We start from the raw sequence: 20,261 nt of genomic DNA on the forward strand, positions 1-20,261 counted from the left end.
ACTCTGACAACTTCCGGCACAACATGTAGATGGCAAATCAAGCGCATGTGCACATCACCCTATGTGTAAAAAAACTAGTTTTAGAGTCCGAATCTGCCGTACAGACTTTTCTGAGAATTATTTCAAAGAGGAGTTCATGATGTTTTCAATATCAACCAACAGCCATCAATCCACGTCACGGTTGGTTATACAAAATATGTATATATATATATATATATATATATATATATATATATATATATATATATATATCTGCATGACAATGTCACACACTGAATCCTTTACAAGCACTGTAGATGTAACATACACTGGAGTGCATCACACGACTATGTAGCACAGTGCGTACCAACGGAGGAGGAATGGATAGGGAAGATCACCTCCAGTGCCCAACACCGGTGGTGAAAGTCCCCCACCCGGACCCCCACAGCAGCACACACTGCACCCCACACCACTGCGAGACACATATGACATATCAGTACAACAATATCACACACTAAATCCTTTACAAACACTGTAGATATAACGTAAACTGGAGTGCATCACACCACTATGCAGCACAGCGCGTACCAACGGAGGAGGAACGGATAGGGAAGATCACCTACAGTTCCCAACACCAGTGGTGAAAGTCCCTCCCCCGGACCCCCACAGCAGCACACACTGCACCCCACACCACTGCGAGACACATATGACATATCAGTACAACAATATCACACACTAAATCCTTTACAAGCACTGTAGATATAACGTAAACTGGAGTGCATCACACCACTATGCAGCACAGCGCGTACCAACGGAGGAGGAACGGATAGGGAAGATCACCTACAGTGCCCAACACCAGTGGTGAAAGTCCCTCCCCCGGACCCCCACAGCAGCACACACTGCACCCCACACCACTGCGAGACACATATGACATATCAGTACAACAATATCACACACTAAATCCTTTACAAGCACTGTAGATATAACGTAAACTGGAGTGCATCACACCACTATGCAGTACAGCGTGCACCAGAGGAACGGATAGGGAAGACCACCACCAGTGCCCAACACCGGTGGTGGGGGGTTCCCCACCCGGACCCCCACAGCAGCACACACTGTACCCCACAACACTAAGAGACACATAGTAAATGAAAAAATAGAAATACACACATACAAAGGTCTGTGTACGGTTGGAGCGTGATCGGCGAAGGACATCACCCACATCAGTGAGCGGTGACAATCCACCGAGCACACCCCAACCAGGGATGCCAATAATACAACCGTACGTAAAAACAAGGGCATATGTGTTAAAGGATAATATGTGTGAGATGATGACATATGTAATGTATACAAACTCGAAATATATATATAGAGTATAGAATTCATAATTTTATAAGTGATATTGTGTAGCAGAACGTACTGCCCTTAAAGAACTAAGAAACATGAAGGATATCGTGTTCAAACCTGCGGACAAGGGGGGCAACATTGTAGCATGGCCCAATATCATGTACGAACAAGAGGCCAGATGACAGCTAGATGATACAGGCACTTCTAGGGTATTACAACAAAATCCAGTCACTATTTTTAGCTCGCAGCTTAAATCTATTTTGAAACAAGCAGTGGATAATAATGTTATTCCTATGGAGGTATATGAGGGTTTAAAAGTAATAGAACCTAGAATTCCTACAATATGCTTTTTACCTAAAGTACATAAAAATGTAATCTGCCCTCCAGGTCGACAGATCATTTCAGGGATCGGTGGTCTTTGTTAACCAATCTGCCGCTTTATTGATTACTATTTGAGACATCATGTGGAGGCCCTCCCCTCCTATATCAGGAACTCAACAGAGATGTTGATATCCCTGGAAGATTTAAAACTAGAGGAGGATATGTATATTGTGACTAGTGATGTAGAGTCACTCTATACGTCAATTGACCATGTGCATGGTTTGAGAGCCTGCAGATTTTTTTCTAGAAATGGGCAATTTGGGTAGAGAAATGGTAGATCTAATTTTAGAGCTACTTGAATTTGTCGACTATGGGGGCCACATGTGCCCCGTCATATGCAAATTTGTTTATGGGCTTTTGGGAGAGGAGTATTATACAAAGTGATAACAACCCATATGTGACATCGGTGTTGTCATGGCGAAGATTTCTTGATGATGTTATGTTTATCTGGCAAGGTACTGAACATGATCTTGGAGGTTTCTTGTACTATCTAAACGCTAATGATGTCAACATTAAATTAGTAAGTAAATACAGCAAAACTGCAATTGAATTTTTGGATATTCACATTCTGAACGAGACTGGTGGTAAAATTAAAACTGATATCTTTAGAAAGGCGACCTCAGTCAATTCATATTTAATGGCAGATTCCTCCCATCCTAAACATGTTATAAAGGCAATTCCGAGATGACAATTCCTCCGAGCGAGGCATATTTGTTCCTCTGATGAATGCTTTGAAGCCCGATCTATGGATCTTATATCGAGATTTCAAAGAAGGGGTCATAAGGAAACATATGTGAGACAGGAATTTAATAATGCAAAATCGAAGAAACAAAGTGATCTCTTAATACCAAAGGTAAAGAAGGGGCCGGATGAGGTGGTAAGGTTTATTTCGGGTTACAACAAACAGTGGAATGTAATGAGAGGTATTTTTCAGAAACACTGGGCAGTTTTGAAAACAGACAAAACTTTAGCCAAAATTCTAACCCACCCAGCCGGCTATGACACCAATACGCAGTCCGAATCTACAGGATATGTTGGTTCCTAGCCACTATACCTCACCCTCCACGTATCTTTTTGGATCAAGGGGACCCAGATGGGGCAATATATCGTGTGGTCATTGTGGGGCATGTGCTGTCATGGAGAGAACTGATAGCTTTGTGGGTTTGAGTGACAAAAGGAGATATAAGATTGTCCACTATATAAATTGAGAACTCGTGTGATGAAACATATTCGGGACATAAAGGGAATTACATGTAGAGATAATGTGGACGAACTAGACACTTTAGAGATTTCCACAACTAAAATTGGAGACTTTTAAGAGTTAAAGGCATTAATAGATTTTAACAGAAGAGGAGATGTATTTAAACAGCTATTACATAGGGAACTTAAGTGGATTGTGACATTAGATACTATGTCACCAAAGTGGCCAAACGAGTCTCTAAGCTTTGCATCCTATTTGTAAATATATTTACGTTTTTATTCTTATGATTCTCTATATGTTTTTCATTTTGGTAGTATATGGAATTGGATATATACCCTTGATCAACTCTAGTATAGAGATATCGAGTGAATCTTTGTGACTAATGGAGGATTGACGTTGTGAGGAGAATCTATGAGATGAACTTGTAAAGATGGACATGTGTATAGTTACTCTAATAAATTGAGAGAAATGTGGTGGGTATTGGGGTCTTTTCTATATGTACTGGTGAAACAGAAGAGTTCACCCTTATTGAATTTTGTGTGTGTACACAGAATGAGCAACCGCTATCTTTATAGTAATTATATTTTTAATAAATTGTTTATATGTAATACTAGCACTTTGTATTAAGTTCCTTTATTATGGTGGTATATATGTAATTGTGGGCCTGTCCTTTGCTTCCCTGACCAGTTTGGATCATTAACCGGGCTGTTCCGTGACTGAGGGACAGTCACTGTGTTGTAATGTAGCACAATTATGGGGAGTGTGGTTAAATCTCCCCTCTCTCTCCATATCTTCCTTTAGGTTTACACTTATTAAAATCTTTTATTTGCTCCTTGGTAGGAGGTGTAAAGGACATAAATGCTTAGATGATATTTGGTCATGATATCACTTATAAAATTATGAATTCTATACTCTCTATATATTTTGAGTTTGTATACATTACATATGTCATTATCTCACACATATTATCCTTTACCACATATGCCCTTGTTTGTACGTACGGTTGTATTATTGGCATCCCTGGTTGGGGTGTGCTCGGTGGATTGTCACCGCTCACTGGTGTGGGTGGTGTCCTTCGCCGATCATGTTCCAACCCTACACACACCTTTGTGTGTGTGTATTTCTATTTTTTTCATTTACTATGTGTCTCGCAGTGTTGTGGGGTACAATGTGTGTTGCTGTGGGGGTCCGGGTGGGGAACCCCCACCACTGGTGTTGGGCACTGGTGGTGGTCTTCCCTATCCGTTCCTCTGGTGCACGCTGTACTGCATAGTGGTGTGATGCACTCCAGTTTACGTTATATCTACAGTGTTTGTAAAGGATTTAGTGAGTGATATTGTTGACACTGATATGTCATATGTGTCTCGCAGTGGTGTGGGGTGCAGTATGTGCTGCTGTGGGGGTCCGGGTGGGGAATTTCACCACCGTTGTTGGTCACTGGAGGTGATCTTCCTTATCCGTTCCTCCACCGTTGGTACGCACTGTGCTGCATAGTCGTGTGATGCACTCCAGTGTATGTTACCTCTACAGTGCTTGTAAAGGATTCAGTGTGTGACATTGTCATACAGAGATATATATATATATATATATCATATTTTGTTTAACCAACCGTGACGTGGATTGATGGCTGTTGATTGATATTGAAAACATCATGAATGCCTCTTTGAATTAGTTCTCCGAAAAGTCTGTACGCAAGATTCGGACTATAAAACTAGATTTTTTACACATAGGGTGATGTGCGCATGCGCTTGATTGGCCGTCTACATGTTGTGGCGGAAGTTGTCAGACTCAGGGCAGAAGTGCGGATGATGGAGAAATCTGCCACTGCACAGAACACTCCTGACGCGGAAGACCCACGTGGGACGGCTTAATGAATCGCTATGCGCCATTGGTCGCCAGTATACAGGTTCATTATTTACACCAAATTCCAGTACAATACCATCCTCTCCTGGCGAAGGGTGCGAAACACGCGTCGATGTGTTCCTCTCCTGAGATCACTGATAGCCATCATGCCAGCCATAGGTAATGAATATGAAGTTTTGCTGATCATTTATGTATGGTAGTCATCTATTACTTTATAGACTACATTGAAGGTGGATGTGCTAGTGGACTTTAGTCTAGAGGCATATTACATGCTCTCCCTGTGTGTTGTTGCCTTACCTATTGCACATTATGTATTACCATACAGATTAGACAATGGAGATTTTTCCTCCAGGCTGGATCTTCCTGTCAACTCGGTGCTCTGCCCGGGCGCTCAACTTTACCTGGGCCATTCACGCTCTCCTCTAGCAAAGGACCATTGTCCCTGTCCCAGGTCCAGAGCGACTCCAGGGCTTCTACTCCAACCTTTTCACCATCCCAAAAAAGGATGGTTCCCATAGTCCTATCCTGGATCTCAAGTGCCTCAATCGGCACGTCAAGGTCCGCAGGTTTCGTATGGAATCTCTGTGCTCAGTCGTGGCATCCTTGGAAATGCACGAGTTCCTGTCTTCAGTCCACATCCGAGATGCTCAACTTCACATACACATTGCTCAGTCTCAACGCTTCACGGTGGGTTCAAATTATTTCCAATTCATGGCACTTTCCTTAGTCTTGGCCACTGCACCAAGTCTTCACCAAAGTCATGGCAGTTCTCATGACCCTTCTTCGATCCAGGGTGGATCGCAGTAATTGCATACTTGAGTGACCTCTTGGTGAAGGCGCCCTGCAAACAGGACAATTTGGCCAGTCTTCAGATCACCCTGTACTTCCTTCAAAGTTTTGGGTGTATAGTCAATAAGGACAAGTCCTCCCTCATCTCCTCTCAAATGATGGAGTTGCTGGGCATGATCCTCGATACCCAGGTGTGCAAGATTTTTCTTCCGGAACTAAAAATCAATTCCCTCCGGAAGGTAATATCAGAGCTGCACAGGAATGCTCCCTGCCACATTCGTTTTTGCATAAGGGTTCTTAGGACGATGGTTTCCTCATTCGAGGCAACTCTTTTTGCCAGTTTCACACTCGCCCTCTACAGTTGGTGATTCTTGCTTTCTGGGAAAGGTCTCAGGACTCCTTGGACCTTTCAATTCCCTCAGTTCGTTGAGAACTGTTATTGTGGCTGTCCTCCCCGAAAATATCCCTGGGGAAGCCCTTTGCCATCCTCCATTGTCAGGTAATCATGACAGATGCCAGCCTGTGTGGTTGGAGACCAGTCTTCAGTCGCCTCCTGGTCCAGCTCAGAGACTCGTCTCCAGTTAGACATCCTAGAGGGCCATTTTTCTGGCGCTCTTCCATTGAACATCCCTCTTTACGACCTTCTGGTTCGAGTCCAGACAGACAACTCTACCCCAGTTGCCCATTTGAATCAACAAGGGGGCACCTGGAACAGGCCAGTGTGAAAGGAAGCCTCCCGGTCCCTTTGTTGGGCAGAGCTTCGCTTTCCTGTCCTCTCGGCAGTTCACATTCCAGTAGTGGACAACAGGGATGTGGACTACCTGAGTTGGGGGCGCTTAGACCCGGGAGAGTGGTCACTTCACCTGACCATATTCCAGCATTCTTGCCCTTGCTGGGAACCTCTTTGCCTCCCACCTCCGCTGCAAGTGCCCAGCATTCATCGCCAGGGACCCTTGCACATTAGGGGCCAACGCACTGGTTCTTCCTTGGTCTGATTTCAGCCTTATCTACCTCTTCTTGCCTATTCCCCTCATGTGTTGAGTCCTCAAAAAAGTCAAGGACGCAGGGGTTCCAGCCATTGATGTTGCTCCAGATTGGCCACGTAAGGCATGGTATGCGGATCTCATCTTCCTGCTCGCAGATGCATCTTGGACCCTACCTCAGTGAAATGACCTCCTTTCCCAAGGTCCTCTATCCCTCCCTACTTTACCTCGAATGCGTTTGACGGTGTGGCAGTTGAAGCCTTGGTTCTAAGGTTTCACAGTTTCTCTGAACCGGTCATTAAGACCATGGTAAAGGCTCGAAAGCCTCAGTCCCAGAGGATCTACCACCGCACATGGCAGGTATATTTTAGGTGGTGTAAGCTTCAACACTTCCACTTCCTTCGCTGTTCTACTCTGCGCATCCTGTCCTTCCTTCAGACAGGCATGGACCAGGGACTTAATCTGGCAACACTGAAGGGTCAGATTTCTGCCTTGTCGATTCTTTTTCAGTGTACGCTGGCTTTCCGTGCTCCTCTGTATTGTCCTCCCCTGGAGCCCTGGGATCTCAACTTCAGTCGTTACCGTTTGAACCTATGGTAGAGGTCCGTAGGGTGTCTGAATTAGCTGCTTTATCTTGCAGATCCTCCTTCATGATCTTCCATAAGGACAAGGTGGTACTTCGGCCAGTTCTGTCCTCCCTTCCCAAGGTGGTGTCTTCTTTCCACCGCAATAAGAACATTGTTCCGCGTTTGTTCTGTCCTAACCCCTTTCATCAGAGGGAGCATTCTCTGCACCGACTGGACCGAGCATTTCGAATTTATCTTTCAGTTGCGGAGGCCTTTTGCTGCTCAGACTCTCTTTTTGTGTTTCCGGAGGGCCCACGCAAGGACAGGCTGGGCTCTAAGGTCACCATTTCCAGGTGGATTTGGCTGGCTATCAAGGAGGCCCACTGCGCTAAAGTTAGGGATCCTCCGTTCCGGTCACTGGCCACTCTACGCAGGCGGTTGTTGCGTCCTGGGTGGTCCGGCATGAGGCTTCTACCTTTATGAAATTCTCTGAGAGTTGGGTTGTATGGTGTTGCAGGCAGCTGTGAGTTAGCCTGTTCACATGGTGTTTTTTTTCTGCCCCCCCTCAGGGACTGCTCTGGGACATCCCGTGGTCCCCCAATGAATGATTTAACGAGAAAATTGGATTTTTGTACTCACCGTAAAATTCATTGGGCGACACATGTCCCACACTCTGTTTTCTTTTCTTTGTGGCTTGTTCTTGTTTTCCCAGGTGGTTCTGTTTTTTTTTCCTGGGTCCGGGACATGTTTGTGTTTTGGTTATTTTTTCTTTTATACTCCCCTACTGCTCCTAGTACAAGGGTAGCTTGGTGTAACAGTAGATGGCATAGCCAACTGGGCGGAGCCTATAATTTTTTCGTTTTTCTAGTGGCAGCCTCCTAGCGGCTGGCGCATAAACCCATGGTGCTGTGTCCACCAATGAATTTAACAACAATATATTTTACGGTGAGTACAAAAAATCTAATTATTTAGTACCATAAATAAAGAAAGTATTTAGAATAAAATCGATTATACACAATATTTTATTGTAAGAAACTTAAGCAAAACACAATGGTGCAACACTTACCCAGTAAAGTACTTCTGTCCACCCTTCCATAGTTATACACTGGTATACAGTCAGCATAGCAAAACCAAAGTTGTCAAAATGAGAAATGCCATTGTTGGGACCTGGCCACCACCCCCTACACTCTGTTCCATTGATTGTGCACTGACGACCTTGACCTGTAGTGCTACAAGGAGCAGACTTCTCCACAGTGGCTAAAATGTCTGTAAATAGAATTATGTGAATAATTTAATAAATTCATATGGCATATAATTCATTGGCATTTAAAATATGTGCCTTACATTTCAAAATCACATCATGCAAATTGCTTGTAAATTCTTCATGTCCATGGAAGACCTCTGGAGAAATTTATCAACCTCTTTACACTAGTTCTCTAGCGTAGAAAAGTCAGAAAAAGACACCATTTGCGTTAAAAATTTTGACTTTTTGGCATTTTTCGACATACTTGCCACTTGGCTTGACAAAAGATGGCGGTGCCACCCACAACTTTATTATAATTTACACCAGAAAACTGGCATAAATTATAGCGGAAATCTATGCCAGCTCCTAGCATGCGTAGATTTCACTGTGGCGCGTAGCAAGGCAGAAGCCTGTGCCGGGCCTCGTACCTTGCCTCCCTAATCAGACTATATCCCACTCAGGTTCACGCAGCAAACCGCGGCTAATACAATGTACTGATGCCGGGCAGCATCAATAAGTTTTATGTGATGCAGAACTTAGAATGCTGACTGCTGCATCGTGTACAAGGCGATAAAGCTGCTTGGCATTAGGACTTTGTACGGTTTGCAGCAAGCTGAGGGAGCTTGAAGGAACCCAGATTGGATAATGTGACGAGGAGTGGTGAGGGGAATGTAACTTTTTTTCATTTTATATCCGATGGGGGAGGGGAATGGTTGGCGCAAACTGAGCAATATGATCATTGTCACCATGAACACAAAACTCTAGCGCTATGCAACTACCATTCTTTGATTCCACAACAACGACATACAAAGAGAGGCAAGTAAAAAGTTAAATACAGTTAGGTAGTGTAATGTATTCTATCAGCGATCAGAGCAGAAAGTCTTCAAGTCCCGTAGTGGGACAAAAAAAAAGTAAAACAAAAAGGTAATAAAAATGTTTTAGAAAAGTGTAAAAATAAAAGTTATAAGTTACAAAAACAAAAAATTCTATTTTTCCTATAATAAGTAATTTATTATAGGAAAAAATGAACACGTTTAAAAAAGTACACATATTTGGTATCACCCTGTTCGTAACAACTCAAACTATAAAACTATAATATTATTTCTCCCGCACGGTGAATACCGCAAAAAAAAAAAAGTTAAAAACTTTGCCAGAATCACTATTATTTTTGTCAGCACGCCTTCCAAAATATAAAATAAAAAGTGATCAAAAAGTCGCATGTACCCCAAAATCGTACCAATAAAAACTATAACCCATCCCGCAGAAAACAAGTCCTTACACAGCTTTTTCGATTGAAAAATAATAAAAGTTATGGCTCTCAGAATACGGTGACACAAAAAAGAAATTTGATTAAAAAAAAGTGATTTTATTGGGCAAATGCTGCAAAACATAAAAAAAAACTATATACATATGGTATTGCCGTAATCATATCAACCCATAGAATAAAGTCAAATTGTCTTAATTTATAGCCCACGGTGAAGGCCATAAAAAAAAAAGAATAAAAAAACATTGTCAGAATTAATGTTCTTTGGCCACCTTGCTTGCCAGAAAATGGAATAAAAAGTGATCAAAAATTGCATGTACCCCAAAATGGTACCAATAAAAATTACAGATTGTGCCGCAACAAATAAACCCTCACACAGCTCTGGTAGTGAAAAAATAAAACAATTCTCGCTCTCAGAATATGGCGACGCAAAATGTGCGACACTGGCTAAACATCTGTGAAATATTTATTTACCGCATTATTATACCCTCTTATTATGCCCTGATGTACTCCGCACAGCTTACATATGCTCCCACATTATTAACCGAAATACCAGTAAAACTCCAAAAAGAACAACCACCAAGCAAAATCTGCGCTCCAAAAGCCAAATGGCGCTCCCTCCCTTCTTAGCCCTGCAGCATGCCTAAACAGCAGTTTACGTCCACAGATATGGTATCTCCATACCTGGGACAACCCGATTAATAATTTATGAGGTATTTATCTTCAGTGGCACAAACTGGGCACAACATATTGTGCACTAAACTGGCATATCAGTGTAAAATTAGAATTTTCACTCTGCACCATCCGTTGCTCATTAACCCTTTCGCGCACCATGACTTAATAGCATGTCATGGTGCAGAGTGTTATGTATGGAGCGGGCTCACGCGCTGAGCCCGTGCCATATGCTGCGGGTGTCAGCTGTGTATTACAGCTGACACCCGGGACTAACGGAGAGGAACAGCGATGGCGCTGTTACTGTAGCCTGTCAAAATGACAAAATACTGCAATATATTAGTATTGCAGTATATTGTAAAACCGGTCTAATGATTACTGGTTCAAGTCCCCTAGGGGGACTAATAAAATGTGTAAAAAAAAAATTGTAAATAAAGTTATTAGTGAAAAAAATTGAATAAATATTTAAAGTCCAAAAAACAACCCTTTTCCCATTTTTTCTCTAAAGTAATGTCAAAAATACACAAAATTGGTATTGCTGCATCCATAAAAGTCAGAACTATTACAATATACTATTATTGATCTCGCAGAGTGAACGCCGTAAAAAATTGTAAATTTAAAACACCAAAATTGCATTTTTTTTGTCACCTTAGCTCTAAAAAACAATTTAATAAAAAGTGCTCAAAAAGATATATGTACCAAAACATGGTACCAATAAAAACTACAGCTCGTCCAGCAACAAATAAGCCCTCACACCTCTCAATCGACCAGAAAATAAAAAAAGTTATGCCTCTTGGTATGTGGTGAAACAAAACAATTTTTTTTTAACAAATAGATTTGTAAAAGTAGTAAAATATAAAAAAAACTATATAAGTTTGGTTACACCCTAATTGTATTGACTCGCAGAAAAAAATTAAGTTGTAGTTTTTACTGCCCGGTGAAAGCAGTAAAAACAAAACCCAAAAAACAATGGAGGAATCACAGTTTTTTCCAAGTTCTGCCTGCAGCAAATTTTATTTTCAGTTTCCCAGTACATTAAATGGTACTTTAAATGGTGTCAATAGAAACTACAATTCCTCCCGCAAGAAATAAGCCCTCAGACCACTCTATTGATGGAAAAATAAAAAAAGTTATGGCTCTTGGAACGCGGGGAGGGAAAAACGAAAAATAAAAATAAAAAAAATGGATCAGTCCGGAAAGGGTTAATTAAGTTCTAATAAAAAAAACATCTATGACCACAAGTGGGGTATATCCATATACGGGAAAAATTGTTTTACAAATGTTGGGGTACTTTTTCCTCCTTTAGGGTATGTGCACACGATGAGAGGCTTTTACGTCTGAAAAGACAGAGACTGTTTTCAGGAGAAAACAGCTGCCTCGTTTCAGACGTAAAAGCTCCTCCTCGTATTATGCGAGGCGTCTTTAACGCTCGTAATCTTGAGCTGCTCTTCATTGAATTCAATGAAGAACGGCTCAAATTACGTTGCAAAGAAGTGTCCTGCACTTCTTGGCGAGGCAGTCATTTTACGCTTCGTCGTTTGACAGCTGTCAAACGACGACGCGTAAATGACAGGTCGTCTGCACAGTACGTCGGCAAACCCATTCAAATGAATGGGCAGATGTTTGCCGACGTACGGTAGCCCTATTTTCAGAAGTAAAACGAGGCATAATACGCCTCGTTTACGTCTGAAAATAGGTTGTGTGAACCCAGCCTTATTCTTTGTGAAAATGAAAAAATTTGACATTTTGGAAATGGAAATAATGTTGATATTCATTTTCATGGCCTAATTCTAATAAATTCTGCAAAAGACCAGTGGGGTCTAAGTGCTCACTATACCCCTAGATAGATTCCTTAAGTGGTGTAGTTTCCCAAATGGGGGTCACTTTTGGGGGGTTTCCACTGTTTTGGTCCCACATGGCCTTTGTAACTGCGACATGACACCCAAAAACCATTTCATCTAAATTTGAGCTCCAAAAGCCAAATAGTGCTCCTTCCTTTCTAAGCCCAGCAGTTTATTGCCACATATTGCCATCATCGGGAGAAATTGCTTTACAAATGTTTGGGTGTTTTTTCTCCTTTATTCCTTGTAAAAATAAAACATTTCTACATTTTTTTCAGAAAAAAAGTAGATTTTCATCTTCACAGACTAATTCCAATGAATTCAGCAAAAAACTGTAGGGTCAAAATGCTAACTATACCCCTAGAAAAATTCCTTGAGTGGTGTAGTTTCCAAAATGGGGTCACTTTTGTTTTTTGTTTTTTTTCAGTTTTGGCACCTCTTCAAGCCTGACATGGTGCCTAAAATATATTCTAAAAAAACGGAGGCCCCAAAATCCACTTTGTGCTCCTTTTGATTCTGAGGCCTGTGTATCTTGGCAATAAATATTGAGTTGCATTTCTCAGCTAAAACTTTCTGTGTTACAGAACAAACTGTATTACAAATGAATTTTGGAAAAAAAATAAAAAATTTGGAAATTTCACCTCTACTTTGCTTTAATTTTTGAGAAACGCATAAAGGGTTGAAAGACTTTCTGAATGCTGTTTTGGATACTTTGAAGAGTGCAATTTTCAAAATGGGGTGATTTATGGGAACTTTCTAGTATATAAGGCCCTCAAAGCTACTTCAGAACTGAACTGTTCCCTGAAAAAAAGAGCCTTTTGGAATTTTCTTGAAAATATGAGAAATTGCTGCTAAAGTTCTAAGCCTTGTAACGTCCTGGAAAAATAAAAGAATGTTAAAAATACAATGCAAACATAAAGTAGACAAATGGAATATGTGAAATAGTAACTATTTTGTGTGGTTTTACTATCTGTCTTACAAGTAGATACATTTAAATTTAGAAAAATGCAAATTTTTGCAAATTTTCTCTAAATGTTGGTGTTTTTCACACATAAATATTGAATTTATAGACCAAATTTTTTTACTAACATAAAGTTTGTACTTTATGTTAGTAAAAAAATTTGGTCGATAAATTCAATATTTATGTGTGAAAAACACCAACATTTAGAGAAAATTTGCAAGAAAATAATCTCAGAATCACTTGTATAGGTAAAAAGCATTCCCAGGTTATTACAACATAAAGTAACACATGTCCAATTTGAAAAAATCTGCTTCGTCCTCAAGGCCAAAACAGGCTCAGTCCTGAAGGGGTTACGAGAAAGTTCTCCTAAGCCCCACATTGGTTTGAATATGTACCTCAACATTAAACTTTACATTTAAAACAGTGAATTAAACTATATATAACTATATTTTACATGTATATTTTACATGTCAATAGAGAAGTTTGAACAAACTAAAGTAAAACTACCAAAGAAATATGGTGCACGCATAGAGGGTAACAGGTTAAAAATACATTAGTGATCAATGCAAAGTCCAAGGTCAGGCAGCACTCAATGAAAAAAAGTGGTTTGTTTATTCCAAAAGTAGAGACGTTTCAGATCGCCATGAGCTTTTTTAAAGCAGTACAACAGTGTGTCCGTAGTTTAAATACACAGGTCATGTGACAAAGCATATAAAATCATTATAGGTGCATATCATAAATATAATTATTACAAACATACATTAACTAACAACACACATGGTGCCATCTCCAGTGACTTTGCATATATTTTACATGTCAATTAGACAAACATATATGGGTAATTTTTAGGATTGCAAAAAATCTAATTCTTATATTGTTTCATCTGCACTGGCTAGAATACATGATGTAACTGGGAAGATGAAACAGTGCTATTGGGCAGGGATCTCGCAAAGCAGAGTACCATTATGTTGCGATGATAGTGCAGGCTCAGGAGCTGAGCCCGCACCATCACCGCCGGGTGCCAGCTGTATGTTACAGCTGACACCCTGATGTAATGGCCAGGACTGGAGCTAGCCTCCAATCTGGCCGATTTACCTCTCAGAAGCTGCGTTCAATAGATATCACAGCATCTGAGAGTTTTTTTGCCACCATCACCCCAGCAACGTGATCGCTGGGTTGCCGGTCACTTTGTCTTCCAAAAATCTAAGTTAAAAGTGATAAAATAGTCACATGTATCTAAAAATGGTACCTATAAAAACTATAGCTCGTCTCGCAAAAAACAAGCCCTCATACAGCTCTGTCGACAAAAAAATTAAAAAGTTATGGCTCTTACAACATGGCGACAGAAAAAAAAAATTATTTTTACAAAAGTATTTTTATTGTGCAAAAAATTGAAAAAAATAAAAAAGTGCTATAAATTAAGTATCGCCGGAATCGTACTGACCCACTGAGTAAAGTTAACATATCATTTATGACGCATGGTGAACACTATATATAAAAAAAAACTAAAAAAACTATATCAGAAAATCAAAAAGGTACAAAAAATAACTACAGCTTGTCCTGCAAAAAAACAGGCCCCATACCACTACGTCTATGAAAAAATTAAATAAGTTAAGGCTCCAATAAGTCAGGAAAGAAAGAATATGCAGTTGTGCAGGCCTGAGGGGAACATTTCTTCTGTTTCAACAGGTGATTTATTAAAATTAGGGAACCAGGAAGGGTAGGGCCCAAACATATCTGCTGGAAGCGGGGGTGCCCGTCTTATAGCTGGACAACACTTCACAGCAAAATTCCCCAAACTGCAAAGGTGCCGAATGTGGACCAAAAGGGGAATAAGTAAGGACACCATTTATCAGTGTGACACTGGCCTGTGCATAAAGGATTGCTTCACAGCGTAACACACATCTATGGATTATTTTACTGTTTACCCCATTATTATACCACCTGACTATGCCCCTGATGTACTCTGCCCATCTTACATATGCTCCCACATTATAAACTAAAATATCAGTAAAACTCCACACAAATATACTACCAAGCAAAATCCACGCTCCAAAAGCCAAATGCCGCTCCCTCCATTCTGAGCCCTACAACGTGCCCAAACAGCAGTTTATTTCTACATATATGGCATCGTCAAACCAGGGAGGACCCTTTTAACTATTTTTTGGGAGGGGTGTCTCCAGTGGCACAAGCTGGGCATGACATTTGCCTCTAAAATGGCATATTCGGGAAAAATTGCTATTTTTACTTTGCACCACTCGCAGCGCAATTATTTATGGAATAGACGCCTTGAGGGGTGTAGTTTCCAAAATGGGGTTATTTCTCATGGGTTTCTTTTATTATTCCACATCTGAGCCTCTGCAATTGTGAACTAATACAATGTAAGTCGCCAAATTAGGCCTCAATTTCGCATGGTACTCTTTCACTCTAGGGGCCTGTCAATCGTCCAGACATATTAGTGCCACGTGTAGGGTGTTTCTAAAACCAGGAAACACAGAAAAATAATTAGAGCGTTGTCTTTTCATGGTGGCACAAGCTGGGCACCACATATTGGCATATCTATGGAAAAATTCCCATTTTCACTTTGCAACATCTAGTGCACACTAATTTCTGGAAAACACCTGTGGGGTTAACATGCTCACTACACCCCTAGATGAATACCTTGATGAGTGTAGTTTTTAAAATGGAGTCACTTCTGGGGGTTTTCCACTGTTTTGGTTCCACAGGGGATTTGCAAATACGACATAGCTCCCAGAAAGCAATTCAGCAAAATCTGAACTCCAAATGTCAAATTGCACTGCTTTTCTTCTGACCTCTACTCTGTGCCCAAACAGCAGTTTATGACCACATAAGGGGTATTGCTGTAATTGGGAGAAATTGCTTTACAAATGTTGGGGTGCTTTTTCTCCTTTTATTTGTTGAGAAAATGAAAAATTTTGAGCTAAAGTTCACACAGAGTTTTTTGACACTTTTTTGAGGCGGAAACCGCGTCGCAATAAGCACAAAAAACCGGCAGGAAAAATGCCTCCTATTGATTTCAATGGAAGGCGGAAGCCCTATCTTTGGCGTTTACGTCTCTGACCTTCCATGGACATCAATGGGAGGCAGAGAAAGCGTATTTCGCAGTGTTTTCTACCCGTGGCTCTCAATGGCCACGGGTGAAAAACGCTGCGGAAAACGCCACAGAAAATGCGGCAAATGTCGTGCAGGCAGATCAAAATGTGCCTCAAAATTCAGATGGAATTTTGAGGCAGAATTTTCTGCTTGCAATAAACTCCATGTGAACATAGCCTTGGTGCAGGGAATTTATTTCTTTTAAATTCTGGTTATTATGTTAAGATATACACTACCGTTCAAAAGTTTAGGGTCACTTAGAAATTTCCTTATTTTTGAAAGAAAAGCACAGTTTTTTTCAATGAAGATAACATTAAATTAATCAGAAATACACTCTATACATTGTTAATGTGCTAAATGACTATTCTAGCTGCAAACGTCTGGTTTTTAATGCAATATCTACATGGGTGTATAGAGGCCCATTTCCAGCAACCATCACTCCAGTGTTCTAATGGTACATTGTGTTTGCTAACTGTGTTAGAAGGCTAATGGATGATTAGAAAACACTTGAATACCCTTGTGCAATTATGTTAGCACCGCTGTAAACAGTTTTGTTGTTTAGAGGAGCTATAAAACTGACCTTCCTTTGAGCTAGTTGAGAATCTGAAGCATTACATTTGTGGGTTCGATTAAACTCTCCAAATGGCTAGAAAAAGAGAGCTTTCATGTGAAACTCGACAGTCTATTCTTGTTCTTAGAAATGAAGGCTATTCCATGCGAGAAATTGCCAAGAAACTGAAGATTTCCTACATCGGTGTGTACTACTACCTTCAGAGGACAGCACAAACAGGCTCTAACCAGAGTAGAAAGAGAAGTGGGAGGCCCCGCTGCACAACTGAGCAACAAGACAAGTACATTAGAGTCTCTAGTTTGAGAAATAGACGCCTCACAGGTCCTCAACTTTCAGCTTCATTAAATAGTACCCGCAAAAACGCCAGTGTCAACGTCTACAGTGAAGAGGCGACTCCGGGATGCTGGCCTTCAGGGCAGAGTGGCAAAGAAAAAGCCATATCTGAGACTGGCTAATAAAAGGAAAAGATTAATATGGCCAAAAGCACACAGACATTGGACAGAGGAAGATTGGAAAAAAGTGTTATGGACAGACGAATCGAAGTTTGAGGTGTTTGGATCACACAGAAGAACATTTGTGAGACGCAGAACAACTCAAAAGATGCTGGAAGAGTGCCTGACGCCATCTGTCAAGCATGGTGGAGGTAATGTGATGGTCTGGGGTTGCTTTGGTGCTAGTAAAGTGGGAGATTTGTACAAGATAAAAGGGATTTTGAATAAGGAAGGCTATCACTCCATTTTGCAACGCCATGCCATACCCTGTGGACAGTGCTTGATTGGAGCCAATTTCATCCTACAACAGGACAATGACCCAAAGCACACCTCCAAATTATGCAAGAACTATTTAGGGAAGAAGCAGGCAGCTGGTATTCTATCTGTAATGGAGTGGCCAACGCAGTCACCAGATCTCAACCCCATAGAGCTGTTGTGGGAGCAGCTTGACCGTATGGTACAAAAGAAGTGCCCATCAAGCCAATCCAACTTGTGGGAGGGGCTTCTGGAAGCATGGGGTGAAATTTCTCCAGATTACCTCAGCAAATTAACAGCTAGAATGCCAAAGGTCTGCAATGCTGTAATTGCTGCAAATGGAGCATTCTTTGACGAAAGCAAAGTTTGAAGGAGAAAATTATTATTTAAAATAAAAATCATTATTTCTAACCTTGTCAATGTCTTGACTATATTTTCTAGTCAATTTGCAACTCATTTGATAAATATAAGTGTGAGTTTTCATGGAAAACACAAAATTGTCTGGGTGACCCCAAACTTTTGAACGGTAGTGTATGCATGTAGATATAGACATAAGTGGCATGTTCAGTGCCTAGCAAAAGTAGAGAGGGGGCCCTTGTGTTTTTCTTGCATTACAACTTTGAATTAAAATGGATTTTTTAGGGGTCTGTACTATTTAATTTGCACAACATGCCTACCACTTTTAAATATTTTTTACTGTGACACAAGCAATAATTAAAACAAAAAAACCCAGAGGACTTTAACCCCTTAATGCACAGGTACGTCTTGGTGCAGGGGGAGAAGTATGGAGCGCACTCACGCGCTGAGCACGCTCCATATGCTGCGGGTGTCGGCTGTGGTTTACTGCCGACACCCAGGACTAGCAGCCAGGAGCAGTGGACACCAGGAGAGGAATTCGTAGGTGTTGGCAGTAGACGATAAAGAATGGTTTAGTTCTTGTGGATTCACTTGTATGGATATTGTACGAGAACTCGTCCCAAGAAGCTGCACCCAGTCATCATGCTGCTTGGAGATTAAGTGTCGTAGGTAGATCTCCATGATCTGATTGATCCTCTGTAGTTGACCATTGGACTGAGGATGGTAGGCTGAGGAAAAGTTCACTTAAACATTGAGGAGTTTACAGAGGGCTCCCCAGAACCTTGAGGTGAACTGAACCCCCTGATCAGCACAATATGCCGTGGTAAGCCGTGCAGGCGGAAGATGTGATGGATGAAGAGGTTGGCCAGTCGAGAAGCAGAAGGTAGACCGGTCAGCGGAACTAAGTGATTCTCACATTCTAGTTGGTGGTAGTGGAGCTCAAACTGGAACCAGGCAAAGAACCGCGATCACCTGGCCTGACGAGGGTGCAGCCGTTAGGCCGTCTGGAGATAGGTGACATTCTTGTGGTCCATGAATATCAGAATGGGATGAACTGCACCCTCTAGTAGTTGCAGTCCTCCTGGGCCAATTTGATGGCCATTAGCGCCCGATCCCCAATCGAGTAGTTGCATTCTGCGGAAGAGAAGAGTTTAGAGTAAAAGCCACATAGCATTGTCTTGCCCTTGGAACCTCTCTGGAACAGGAGTGCACCAGCACCAACAGAGGAGGCGTCCACCTCCAACGAACACTGTCAAGATACATCTGGATGATGGAGGGTAGAGGCTGACGTGAAGGCACTCTTCAGGCTATTAAATGTGGATTCTGCCTCTGGAGTCCACACCTTGGCGTTCATGCCTTTCTTGATGAGGGTAGAGATGGGAGATGTTAGTGAGGAGAAGTTTGGGATGAACTGCCGGTAAAAATTGGAGAATCCCAGAAAACGCTGTATAGACCTTAAGCCTTGAGGGCGTGGCCATTCCAGTACGGCCTTCACTTTCTCCGGATCCATCTTGAGACCTTGGTCCGACCTTGTTCTGAGATTATGTAGCCCAGGAAGGGTAGAGAACGCCTATCAAACATGCACTTCTCTAGCTTGGCATACAGGGGAATCTCCCTCTTTCGCAGCAGAACTTGACGGACATGTCTCTGATGAGACAACGGATCTTAGGACAAAATTAAGATATCATCAAGATAGACCAAAACACAAACATAGAGAATATCTCGGAAGACGTCATTGACGAATACTTGGAAGACCACGGGGGCGTTACACAGGCCGAAGGGCATCACCAGATCTTAAAAGTGACCATCTCAGGTGTTAAATGACTTCTTACATTCGTCATCCCGGCAAATGTGGATTAGGTTGTAAGCCCATGCAGATCTAGTTTGGAAAAATGTTTAGCTCCTTGTATGCAGTCAAAAAGCTCAGAAATCAATGGCAACGGCTATCTATTCTTGATCGTGATCTGAGTGAGACCCTGGTAGTTGATGCAGGGTCGCAGAGAACCGTCCTTTTTCTTGATGAAGTAGAGCCCAGCTCCTGCTGGGGAGGAGGACTTCCGTATGAAACCCCTCTCCAGATTCTCCTTAATATAGGCGGACATGGACTGAGTCTCTGGCAAGTAGAGAGGATATACCCTACCACGGGGAAGGGATGCATCAGGAACCAGCTCAATAGGATAGTCATACGCCCGGTGTGAGGGCAGCGTCTTCGCCTCCTTCTTGCTGAAGACATCTGACAACATAGCGTAATGATAAGGCAATCCTGTCAAAGACTGAGGACGAGGAGGCGGGGCCGGATGGATCTGCCCCAGGCAGCGGTCGAGGCACTTGGGACCCCAATGGAGAACCTCTCCGGAATTCCAGTCCAGAACTGGGGCATGTA

The 20,261-nt window shown here is 41.7% G+C and overlaps 1 protein-coding gene across 1 annotated transcript in view; it reads right to left on the reverse strand.

Moving 5' to 3' along the window:
- CACNA1S (calcium voltage-gated channel subunit alpha1 S) overlaps positions 1-20,261 on the reverse strand; it is a 960,893-nt gene that overhangs the window by 668,355 nt on the left and 272,277 nt on the right. The window contains exon 7 of the mRNA XM_075853532.1: positions 8,176-8,375. Within this exon, the coding sequence (XP_075709647.1) occupies positions 8,176-8,375 (200 nt within the window). The remainder of the gene's footprint in view (positions 1-8,175; positions 8,376-20,261) is intronic.

Source organism: Rhinoderma darwinii, chromosome 2 (assembly GCF_050947455.1).
Source record: "Rhinoderma darwinii isolate aRhiDar2 chromosome 2, aRhiDar2.hap1, whole genome shotgun sequence".
NCBI lineage: Eukaryota > Metazoa > Chordata > Amphibia > Anura > Rhinodermatidae > Rhinoderma > Rhinoderma darwinii.